The following is a 12,935-nucleotide window of genomic DNA, read 5'->3' as shown; positions in this document are numbered from 1 at the left end:
TCTTCTCTTTCCTTTCTTTCCTTTCTTCTTTTCTTTCCTTTCTTTCCTTTCTTTCTTTCTTTCTTTCTTTCTTTCTTTCTTTCTTTCTTTCCCTTTTTCTTTCTTTCTTTCTTTCTTTCTTTCTTTCTTTCTTTCTTTCTTTCTTTCTTTCCCTTTTTCTTTCTTTCTTTCTTTCTTTCTTTCTTTCTTTCTTTCTTTCTTTCTTTCTTCCTTCCTTCCTTCCTTTCTTCTTTCTTTCTTTCTTTCTTTCTTTCTTTCTTTCTTTCTTTCTTTCTTTCTTTCTTTCTTTCTTTCTTTTTGTATTTGACTACTATAAATAAAGCTGGTGTGAATATTTATGTACCAGTTTTGTGGGAACACAGGTATTCATTTCTTTGAGATAAATGGCAATTACTGCAATCACACAGTTATACGGTAGGAGTATGTTTATTTTTGTGAGAAACCACCAAAGATATTTCCAGAGGGCCTGTAGCATTTTAACACTCCCCAAAACAGAATGATCCTGTTTCTCTGCATGCTACCAGCACTGGTAGGGCCATTGGTTTTATTATTTTTTTTTTAATTTTTGGACATACTAATAGGAATGTGGTAATAGTTGGCTGTGATTCCAACTTTCATTTCAACAACAGTTAATAATACTGATCATCCCGTTATGCGGTAAAATTGTCATTTATACTCTTCTTTGGAGGAATCTCCTTTCACATGGTTTGGATTATTTGTTTTACTGTTCTGGCTGACAAATGAAAATGTGTTCATAGTGTTTGATTGCTAATTATTTAATTTTTGGTAAGATGAACTTTCTGTCTTTTTTTTTTGGAAAAATGAGTGAGTAGAGGCAGCCATAGTAACACAGGCCTGGAATTCCAGCCCTTGAGAGGTAGAGGGAGGAGGATCTAAGCCTAGGCTCCCCTACCTAAGACACACACACAAACACACACACACACACAGAGAGAGAGAGAGAGAGAGAGAGAGAGAGAGAGAGAGAGAGAGAGAGAGCTTGCCTACTGAATAATTAACTACATTGGGTTTCTTTAGCCATTTTATAATTGTTGTTTCTATTTCCAATTAGACTATAGAATAAAACACCATCCATTTAGTCTGTATTTCCTCTGGTGCTTTCAGACTCTCAGATTCTTGATAAACATTTGTTTAGTTGGTTGAAAATCACTGTAAGATGGGGATGACAAACTAGGTTTACCTTCTGGTTAGTTGAGTGTTATAGGTTTCCCCAGTTTTACCAGTTTCAGGCTATCATTTACTAACTAGCTCACGTAACTAAATGTTCACTCATTTTTATTTTTGTTAGATCTTTACTCTCATTAAACCTGATTACTTTGAATCTGAATTATGTGGATCTATGACAATCAGGTTGCTTATACAATGGTTTCCTATTGTACAGACTCTTCCCTTTTAAAAGGTTTATTTTAGCTTACTTATGTGTAAGTATGTGTATAGCTGCCTGTGTGTGTCAGTACTTTTAAGGAAGCCAGAAGAGGCTGTTATATTCCCTGGAACTGTAGTTACAGGGAGTTATGAGCTGCCTGATGTGGAAGCTGGGAACTGAACTCAGTTCTCTTGAAAGAGCAGCAAGTAGTCTTAACCCCGGAGCCACCTCTCCATCCTAAATTTTGGACTTTTGTTGAAATGGTCCCACTTACTACGTAGACCTGTTTGGCCTGGAACTCACAATGTAGAGTCAAGTGTCCAGCAACTCACAGAGATCCTCCTGCTCTGCCTCCAAGTGTTTGGGCTAAGACATGCGCCACCACATCTGGCCATGGATTATTTTTGATTCAAAGCTTTCCAAGCACACAATTTCATACTTCTGTCTCCAGTTCTATTGTGGTTTTTCTGTCTGCCTATTGATATAAACTATGAACGCTCCCTGAGGTTCCAATTAGACTTGAGCACCGAAATCTTTCTCCAAGAAACCTCAGATAAGCAGGTTTCTTTAAACTCCATAATGCAAACTGAAATCTGTGTTGATACAAAATCAACGGTAGCTGCATACATTCTTTTGTTTCTGAAATCCTTTTCAGATCAGTTTTGGGTTAAAAAAGAAGTATCAATTTCACTCTTTGTCTAGCTTGTAAATGTGGGAAGGGGGTCCTTCAGGCCCAGCTGATGACTTTATGTCATTCCTATGAAGATCTATTTTAAATCATGTTTATCTGTGTGTGGCTATGGGTACATGAGTACTCAGAGGCCAGCAGTAGATCCCCTTGGAGGTGGAGTTCCAGGTGGTTGTGAGCTGTCTGGCATGGGAGCTGGGAAGGTCCTCTGCAAGCGTGTGCTCTGGACTGCTGGTCATCTCTCGAGCTCCCAACCATGTGTCAACTCTGTGCAGAACGCAGTTTGTTCGGGGGGGTCAGGCATTATTTTTGTATCAAAATTTCTTTGGAAGGCGTCCCTCTGGGCCACCTCCCTGTTCTAGGCTCCCTGAAGCCAGTTCCCTCTATTCAACTGAGAGTGTTGAAAAGGCCACCGAGAGTCTCTGGATAGTCCTGGTCATCTTACTTCACCTTTCTGTGGAATGTGACACCGAGACTCCCTTCTCCTTTGTGAAATGTTTTTGTGCTCCTAGATGACCTAACCCTTCTAAGTTTCTCTCCTATCTCTCCAAAGTGCGTTCTCAGGTTCTCAGGCTGCATTCTGCACTCTAACCACATGCATTCCTTTTCTAGGGTTGTGGTAACAGAGTGCTAAAGACCAATGAAGAAACAATCTCTCTCTCTCTCTCTTTCTCTCTCTCTCTCTCTCTCTCTCTCTCTCTCTCTCTCTCTCTCTCTCTCTCTCCTCCTTCTTTTCTTCTTCTTCTTCTTCTTCTTCTTCTTCTTCTTCTTCTTCTTCTTCTTCTTCTTCTTCTTCTTCTTCTTTTTCTTCTTCTTCCTTCTTCTGGAAGCCAAATGTACCACATGAAGGTATCAACTGTGTTGGTTCCTTCTGAGGACTGTCAGGGAGGCCTCTGATCCTGGCCTCTCTTCTTGACTAGCTGGACTAATTTTCTTCCTCTATGTATGTTTCTCTACCCAAATTTCCTGGCCCTATTTACAAGCTTAGATGAAGACACACTCTAATAACCCCATTTTACCTTATCTCTGTAAAAAACCCCAACTACAAATATGGTTCCATTCTGAGATCGTGAAGGATTAGACTTCAGCATATGATTTGAGAGATAGAAGGACCCTTAACATAATCATTGGAATCATCTTTTACATGATAGCTTATGTGCATATTTCTCAGTGCAGAATTTTGGTCAAGATGTTTTGTCCCTCCATGAACACACCCTTGTCCTTCTTGCATTTTGGTTTCCACAATGTCTACCACTTTTGCCCTGGTTTACTCCAACTCCCTAGCCCCTCTTCCGTGTTCATTCTAGACTGCTCTTTCTCATCCTCTTTCCCGTCAAGGTTTTCCAGGTTCCATCCTGGACTTCTAAACCCACTAGTTTGCTCACTGAGACTCACCCACATGAGAATTTCAGCTATCAGATGTACTTATGCTGAGGACTCTCAATGTCCACCCTGGTCCAAACCTTTCTTGGGCTGGGCACTGGCATGTGTACTATGTAGGCATCTCCGTCTTGCTGCTCAAATTCCCGGTGAGCAAATGAACTCACCACATATCCCCCCTCTCCATTTGCCCCAAACTCACTCCATCCCTATGTCCTCCATTAGGAAGGATGCCACCACACACTTATATCTTCTCCCTTCTGCAGCCTCCACACACATTAAAAAAATCCAAACAAACAAACAAATAGGAAAACCAAAACCAAAGCCTGGCATGGTGGCACCCACCTTTAATCCCAGCACTCAGGAGGCAGAGGCAGGTCAATCTCTGTGAGTTTGAGGCTAGCCTGTTCTCCATAGTCAGTTCCAGGACATCTAGGGCTATGTAAAGAGACCCTGTCTCAAAAAACAAAACGAAACAAAAATAACAACAACAAAACAAAATAAAAACAAGCAAATCCTGTGGATTTCAGTGCTCCTTCATCCTTTCCTCCAGGATGCTGCCATGCCTAGTTTCTGAGTCGTTTCCTGTCTTCCATTAATCCTTTGCTCACGCTTTCTCCCTGCATGCGACTTAGCCCTCTGCTCTCTTTCCCAGTGTTTAGCTTCCCACTGGAACCAGCCACTCAACAGGGCTGCTGCTGTCTATGGGTACAGCTTGCCTCAGCTCAGCCCTCTAGAAATTTAGCTGGAGTTGTCCTACCAAGCTCCAAGGACACTGAACACTTTTGGGGAGGGAAGACAGGACTTAGAACATCAAGCTTCCTGAATTCTATTCCTAAGAATGTCATTATATGGTTACTTAATCTTTGAGAAGTAATTTCCCCCTCTGTTTCTTAACCATAACAGTAACAATAAAAATGACTAATAATAGTAATTACTGAGTTCTTACGAAAGCAAATTCTAAGTACTTTATATAGACCATCACATTTAAACCTCACAACTACATGTGATTTCACTGTCAATCAGCCACATTTGACAGGCAAGCAACTGAAGAACAGAATGGTTAAGCAATGTGTTCAAGGCCCACAGCCAGAAGATGTGTCTATGTGGGGGCTGGGTATTCAAATGCACAGCAACCACCAAAACCAAGAAAACATAATTCAAAACAAAAGCCTGGAGCCCAGTAGGCACTCCCACAAATTTTGAGTGATCACAAATAGAGACACAGGAAAGTCAGTGTAGTTATTGGTTTCTTTTTTTAAAATCAACTTTTCATTTTCTTCCCACAGACATGCTTCAGGGTTAAAAGTGCACAGTAAAAAGTAAAGCCACACATGCTTCTGATGAATATTGTGCATATGCAAGTATCATTTGCAAAAGGGTTTGACAGCACCGTGCATTCTGCTTTTCCCCATAAGCTAAGCACATTAGAGATTGCTCTTTAATAGAGGTTTTTTTTTTTAAATAAATGATTTCATGATATTCCATTATGGGGGTTTCATAAATAACCAGTCATTTCTTTTTAAACAATTGTTTCTAAGGTTTTCCTCATTATAAACAGTGACATGAACAATATTCATGTCAACAAACTTTTACTAACATATATTATTACATCCTAAAAGGTAGACCATTTTTGTTAGACAGCATATAACTTAAAGGACAGCTAGTGTGTCTCATCAGATTATTACCCAGGAGTATATAGCCATCAGGGGGCAATATAGGTACGTATCCCTCTCTCCTTAACAGGGGGAATTCTTGATTTTGAAATGTAACATTTACCACCTTGACAGAGGAAAACTGATAATTTACTCTTACGATTTGCATCACTTTTATTTCTGCTAAGATTCAACACTGTTTATTGCTCATAACTGGTTTGGGGCATTGAAACAAAGAACAGCTTCAACACGGACATATAGACCACGGCCTGGGATCCTATAGACATCTGTAGACAGTGCCAGCACAATCCAGTAGGATCACTGCTCCAGCTCCACGAAAACTCTCAATTCTGAAAGTTTTTCACGTATATATGAAACTTAAAAATTATTCTAGAGAAGAAAGTAATTTTTCCTTGGAAATTCATCTCTACTCTTCTGAAACCAAAGCAACAAAGGCCCTTCTAAAACCAGTAAATGCTGGGTCCACGAGCGAATCTCAAAGCGCAGTAACAAATTACAAAGGGTAACAAATGAGGATGCTTCCGGCCGCCCCAGCAACAGAAGGATAGGCATGGCTCCCTCCAGGATGTCCATGCCCTGGGAAGCTGCCACAGTAAATCGGGCAAGAAGGATTCTACTTCCATCCTCAGGAGCTCTGCAGCCTTGAGTGAGTTATTATCTACCTTCTCTCAGCTCAGCTATTAGTTAATATACTGATACTGTCTGTCTGGACACCACTGTGAAGTGTAACACTAGTAAAACGACACACCAGTGAAGTGCACAGCATACCAGGCATCCAGCAGACCCTGGGTAACTGAATTACTCCCATCGCCTGTTTGTGTCTTAGGTTTTTTGTTTTGGTTTTCTTTTTTTTTTTTCTGGTATACTGTCACCCCCCCCCCCAATATTCTTCATAAATACCAAAGGCTTAGATGCTCAAGTCCCCAATAAAAAGAGAGGCAGTAAGTAATTTGCATATTCCCACATACTTTAAATTATCCCTAGATTACATACAATGCTTATACAATGTAAATGACCGACCACAGAAGCCCTGCGCCTGTTCAGTATAAGCACAGCTGTAGGCTAGCTACATCTCTATCTTAGATGGAAAGATGCTCACAGTTGGCCCCCTGAGTCCATGGATGTGGAACCCATACATTCACAGAACTGCCTTTTTTTTTTTTTTTTTCCGTCTCTTCTTTTGCCTGGCCTCTATTTGTCCAAACTAACTCTGATGTACCAGGAAAAAAAAAAAATTCTGCCTCCTCTCATTTCTCACACTTATGTAGACATTAAAAAACCCATTCCAGACTTAAGAAAAAGAGCCATTGTAGGAAAAAGAGAAAAGGAAAGCTTTCCTGATGTGGGAGCCAGTTACCCTTTTCACATCAATGGCTCCTTCCCTTCTGGGGCTCTCACTTTGGGCCCTTACACGGATGCGTTGCTAATGAGAGCGTTCTAGGCAGGAAGGACAGAGATGAGCGCACCACACGTCTGCAGACTCAGCCTCCCGCTGAGGTCGTAATCCAGAAGCCACACTGCAAAGGGTAGAAGCCACCGCTTACCATCTGGGATCCATCTTGGGTGCGTCTGAAAGTTCTGGAACAAGCCCACCGCGAGTCCGGTTGTTCACGTCTGAGCGGCCCCCAAAGAGCCGCTCTTAACACGTCCTGCTCCCTCCTCTGCTTCCCTCCCTCAGCGATGACTGTGCACCCGTTGACTTTTTCTTAAGAGTTCTTCCTCTTTTCTTAGACTTGAGGAAGACCTTGTAACCCTTTCCTTGCTTTGTAGATTATTTGATTTGGGTCTAAATCTTGAGTTTTTAAAAACAGCTCAGTCATCTTGAGTTCCAGACATGATGTGCAAATGAAACTAAGAAGCCCAAGACACTGTGAAGTCAATAGGTGCACAGGAAAAAGAAAAAAGCAGAAACCACATAAGATAAAATTGCCTTCTCTGAACGAAGAGAGGCACTGTCTAGAAACTCAGAATTCAACGTGTCGAAGCAAAATTTATGAGGTGAATTCTTCTCCTTCCTCTTTCTTCCTCTTCCTCTTCTTCCTCCTCCTCCTCCTCCTCCTCTTCCTCCTCCTCCTCTTCTTCTTAGAACATAGAATTTAATTGGAATTATTTAAAGGAGCATGGATGAGGGTTTTTGTATAGGAACATGGGCAAGTTACAGGCAAGTGACCCCCTACCACCACAGTGACCCCCTACCACCACAGAAGAGACCCGATGCAGCAACTGTTAATCATTTATATCCCTGGGGAAAAATAGCTTTGTGGAACTCATGAGCTCATAAGACCTGCCCCATCATCTCCATGATAGAATGCTAGTGGGCCCAATCTTGTGAGAGTGTGGGGTGAGCTACCTCAGCTACTATAATCAGATGACAGCAGCCATGCCATGCCCACAACATTCTGGCCTTTATCGTGGCTCTTACATTCTTTCTTTCCACTCCTCTGCAATGTTCCCTGAGACATTGATGGGGTGATACAGATGTGTGTGTGTGTGTGTGTGTGTGTGTGTGTGTGTGCATATGTGTGTTTTTTTGAGACAGGGTTTCTCTGTGTAGCCTTGGCTATCCTGGATCTTGCTCTGTAGACCAGGCTGGCCTCAAACTCAGAGATCCGCCTGCCTCTGCCTCCCAAGTGCTAGGATTAAAGGCGTGTGCCACCGCCGCCTGGACAGATGTTTGATATTTTACTTCCATTTAGGGCTGAGCTGTAGACTGCTTTGTTATTACAATAGTTGGATTCTCCTTTTTTTAATGGGTTCTAATTTTTTCTTTTCTGTTTTTATTTATTCTTCTTTCATACAATACATCCTGACTGCAACCTCTCCTCTCTCTACTTCCTCCAGACCCCTCCTACCTCCCCTCCTTTCCCTGTACAAAAAAGCAGGCCTCCCAGGGATATTAACTGAACATGGCACAACAAAGTTACACTAAGACAAGGTACAAACCATCACATCAAGGCCAGATGAGGCAACCCAGACAGAGGAAAAGGGTCCCAAGAGCAAGCAAAAGAGTCAGAGATCAGGGATGGTGATGCCTCTAGAGGTTGCTTTATTATACAGGATTCTTTTAGCTATCCTGGGTTTTTTGTTTTTCCATATGAAGTTGAGTATTGTTCTTTCTGAACAGATGAAGATAGGTCTCTTCTGTATCCCAGAATCTAATCAATATTTATATGTATAATTCAGCTATCACTTGGCTTAAATGGGCTTATTGGGAAATGTTATCATTTATACTATTTTCTACAGAGAAAATATTTTACTATTTAAAATAACCCTGGACTTTTAAATTACAACCTGTTTTTATGTTCAGGAAAAAAAAGAGTCAGAGACCCCATCTCCCCCACCACTGTTAAGAATCCCACAAAACCCTCAAGCAACCACAACATATATGCAGAGGACATGGTGCAGGCTAATGCATGCCCCATGATTGCCTCTTCAGTCTCTGCGAGCTCCTATGAACCCTGCTGACTTGATTCTGTGGACCGTATTCTCCTGGTGTCTCAATCCCTCTGGTCCTACAATCCTTTCTCCCCTTCTTCCACAGGGTTCGCTAAGCTCCTTTGGGTGTGGGTCTCTGAATCTGCTCCCATTCATCTACTGGAGGGATCCTCTCTGATGGTGGCTGGACAAGGTACCAATCTATGAGTATAGAAGAATGTCATTAGCAATTCATTTACTTTTTTTTTTTTTTTTTTTTGGTTCAGTCATGTTTGGTTCTACCCTAGGTCTCTGAGCCATTCAGCTTCTGGTTCCTGAGTGTCGGTCATGGGCTCCCTCTCATGGCAAGGGCCGCAAGTTAGACCAGTCATTGGTTGGCCATTCCCACAATCTCTGAGTCACCATTGCCCCAGCACATCTTACAGGCAGGACAGGTGTGGGTTGAAGGTTTTGTGGCTGGGTTGGTATCCCAGCCCTACCACTGGAAGCCTTGCCTGGGTACTGAAGACAGCCGGTTCAGGCTCCGTATCCTCCACTACTAGGAATTCTTGCTAGGGTCACCCTCATAGGTTCCAGGAAGTTTCCACTGCACTAGGTTTCCACATCACCCTCTAAATGCATTCTAGTTGTCTCTCCCTGTACTATCCTTCTCCATCCCTCCCTCTCCAACCTGACCCCTCCTGTTCGTTCCCCTTCCCATCCCACCCCTAGTCCACCATCAAAATCTCTATTTCCCCTTCCCAAGAAGATATATGTGTCCCCCCAGAACCCTCCTTGTTACGTAGCCTTTCTGGGTCTGTGGATTGTAGTATGATTATCATTTACTTAACAGCTAATATCCACTTGTAAGTGAGCACATACCATGCTTGTGTTTATGGATCTGGGTTGCCTTACTCAGGATGATTTTTTTTTCTAGTTCTGTCCATTTGCCTGTAAATTTCACGATGTCATTTTTTATAACAGCTGAGTGATACTCCACTGAGTAAATGTACCATTTATCCATTCTTTGGTTGAGGGACAGCTAGGTTGTTTCCAGGTTCTGACTATTATAAAAAAAAGCCACTATGAACATAGTTGAACAAGTGTCCTTGTGGTAGGATGGAGGTCTTTTGAGTATATGTCCAAGAGTAGTATAGTTAGGTCTTGAGGTAGCTTGATCCCCAATTTTCTGAGGAAATGTCATATTGATTTCAATAGTGGCTATACAAGTTTGCATTCCCACCAGCAATGGTGGAGTGTTCCCCTTGCTCCACATCCTCAACAACATGAGCTGTCACTTGTGTTATTGATCTTAGCCATTCTGACAGATGTAAGATGGAATCTCAGAGTCGTTTTGATTTGCATTTCCTTGATGGCTAAGGTTGTTTAAGTGTTTTCTCAGCTATTTGAGATTCCTCTATTGAGAATTCTATGAAGTGGATTCTTATCTAGACAAAGCTGGTCATTTGGCCATGTGGTCATTGTTGTGGTTCATAGGTATTACAGCTCTGTAAGACTATTGAATGCTTTCCTACTTGGAAGCATTCATAGCACCTCTGGTACCATGACAGCTAGTCCTCAGAGAACAGGTTTTCATGATTTAGATAGGGTCTTCAAAGTCTTGTGTATGAAGTGCATGATGTTTTCAGCAATAGGGTTGAATACCTTTAACCTCTGGGAGGCAACTAAGAGCAACAGCAATAACCTGCATTGTTTTGGGTTTTCTTGGACTGTGCTGACCAAATAGGAAGGGGTTTCTCATGTCTGACATTGGGGTTTTTGTTAGGTTCTGTTTATGATTCTTGTAGGGTGTATTGTTAATGCAACTGGAATAACTTCATTTCAAATGTATATGTATACATGTCCACTTACATGTATACAGTTATAGGTAAATAAGTAATAATATGGTTCCTTGATCTATTTGAAATGTATTTCACAATCTTCATATTTTTAAAAATATGTTCAAATCTAGATGAAATTATCCAAGTTGAGATGATAACTTTCCCACATATTTATTTTAAGAAAATAAGATTTTGCTTCTTTGCTCTCCAGCTAACAGTGATATGTTGTTTTTAAACTTCATTAAAATAATATAGATAATTCACTTCTAACATTTTTCCTAGCATTCTAGATTAAATTTACAATACCCCCCTCCCCACTGGCTTTAAGATTTAGCACTGTTTTAGTTTTGTTTCTGTTCTATTTCAACTTCTTCATCCTAAGGCTTTCAATTTTAATTCACTTCCTATGGTTCTGGTGATGTAGAAGAGATGGGAAGTGATAGAGTTGATGTTATAAAGGAAATTAGCAGATTTGCTTAGAAGACATTAAGTCACACGAAGTAGAATTTAGCTTAAGGAGCACTGCTTCCAAAATACTACAAAAATAAGTGGTCTACTAGTCAGGCCTATTAGGGGCAAGTAAAATTTAAGATGCTGGGATGTAAGTGTTTGTTCACCGGGATTCACCAGCCATTAGGATCCATTCCCATAACAAAAGGAGACAGCCCTGACTTACCAACAGCCTTTATCCCCATTTCTCCATCTGAGAACAAGCGTCCAACAGGCAACTCAACTGGGCAGCACAGGGTGACAATTGTCATGGTCTGCCATAAAGCCCCAGTTCTCTTCTTGAGAAGAACATAATTCTGCCAAGTGGGCAAGATGAGCCTGGATAGCAACTATTTGAAAAAGAGGAACACTGATGTACATAAAATCATTCCGGCAATATCCAATATCTTTCCTGTGTAATCTTCCATCTGCCCAAGTGATCAGACTTGCTGCCTCTTGTCTTTGTTTAAATTGTTCAAAGTATAAACTAGGGGCAGCACCAGAAAGAGATTTATGGATGCCAGCATGTGTGGAATGCATAAGCTTCTTCCAAGATACCTCAACAATATGGCTGCCTAAACAAGACCTGAAGAAGTATACTGATAGACAAGCTAATGTGGAAGGGGGCAATCTCACAGAGCTTCACTCATAGACAAAGAACTACAGGTAGCTAAGGAATGCTAAAAGGAGGAGAAAGAGTCTTCCCCAAGGATGAGCTCCCCAACTCCGTTATCTAGTACTAAGTGGTCACTGCCCCCTTGGTGAGGGGGAGTACATATATCATAGATATATAGCAATAGCAATGGCAAAAAAAGACCATGATTTCAAGAGGGGCAGGGGAGAAAGTATTGGAGAGGGAAGAGGTATGGGAGAGAAGAAAGGGAAGGGAGGAAATGATGTAATTATATTTTAATCTAAAAAATATCTTAAAATTTGCCTGAGTATAGTAGCATATGACTTTAATCCCAGGACTCTGGAGGCAGAGGCACTTGGATCACTGTGAGTTTGAGGCTAGCCTGGTCTACAGAGTGAGTTCCAGGACAGCGAGTGCCATGTAGAGAGACCCTGTCTCAGAAAAACAAATAAATAAATTTTAAAATAAATGAGAAGGTAGCAAAACACATTTCAAAATGATTATATACTTTCTAAATTATTACAGAAAAATAAATGAAAAATGTACATATAACTAAATGATATTGACTATAAAATGACATACCATAAGAAAACAACCCCCCAAATCCATATAACTTTATTATAAATACTAAAGGGGTGGAATACTTTTTTATTTCTTAGCATCAATCTGTAACTTTATTTAAGATTGAATGAACATCTTCTCTTACTATTATGAACCTCTTGGTAATTTTGAAGTAGTGTATTAATAGTTGTGGTATAACAGGAAATGTCCCCCATAAACTCATGTATCTGAAGATTGGGGACATTTAGGAAGAACAACCTTGACGCAGGAAACAGGTCACTGGGGACCAGCTTTGAGAGTTCACATTCTGGCCCCACTTCTAGCTCACTCTCTCTGTTTGTGGTCCAGGATATCCCAACATCCTCCTCCTGCTGCCATGTTTTCCTCTAGACCTACACTTGCTGCCATGATGGATTCTTACCCATCTGGAACCATAGCCAAAATAAACGTTTTTGTTTTTGTTTTCCTGTAAGTTTCCTTGGTCATGGTGTTTTATCAGAGCAACGGAAAAGTAACTAATACAACAAATAGTGTATCAAATAGAAATATTATAATAAATTATTCTCCATATGTCAGACAATAAGTACATAGCTTTTAATATTTTTATAAGTTGACAATTTTGTATTAAAATACTCATATATGAACTTCCAGTATTTATTTGTCATCCATTGCTACATAAGCAGTTTATCCTAAAACTAAATTACTCAAAATCAGCCATGTTTAGGGATTGATATCCAGAACAAATTCAGCTTTAAAACAGATGTTTCTCCAAGACGGTATACAAACAGCTAATAAGTATGTGGAAAATATGCTTCAAAAGTACTAGTCACTGGGGGAATGTAAATCATAACCACATCGAACGTCAGCA

The 12,935-nt window shown here is 40.8% G+C and overlaps 1 protein-coding gene across 1 annotated transcript in view; it reads right to left on the bottom strand.

The window, feature by feature from the left end:
• Cd86 (CD86 molecule) overlaps positions 1–6,787 on the bottom strand; it is a 53,953-nt gene extending 47,166 nt beyond the window's left edge. The window contains exon 1 of the mRNA XM_059277487.1: positions 6,673–6,787. Coding sequence (XP_059133470.1) covers positions 6,673–6,686 — 14 coding nt within the window. The 5' untranslated portion in view covers positions 6,687–6,787. The remainder of the gene's footprint in view (positions 1–6,672) is intronic.
• Between the last annotated feature and the right edge of the window lie 6,148 nt (positions 6,788–12,935).

The sequence above is a fragment of the Peromyscus eremicus genome, chromosome 12 (genome assembly GCF_949786415.1).
Source record: "Peromyscus eremicus chromosome 12, PerEre_H2_v1, whole genome shotgun sequence".
In the NCBI taxonomy this organism is placed as follows: domain Eukaryota; kingdom Metazoa; phylum Chordata; class Mammalia; order Rodentia; family Cricetidae; genus Peromyscus; species Peromyscus eremicus.
This window is presented reverse-complemented; position numbering and strand designations above follow the sequence as displayed.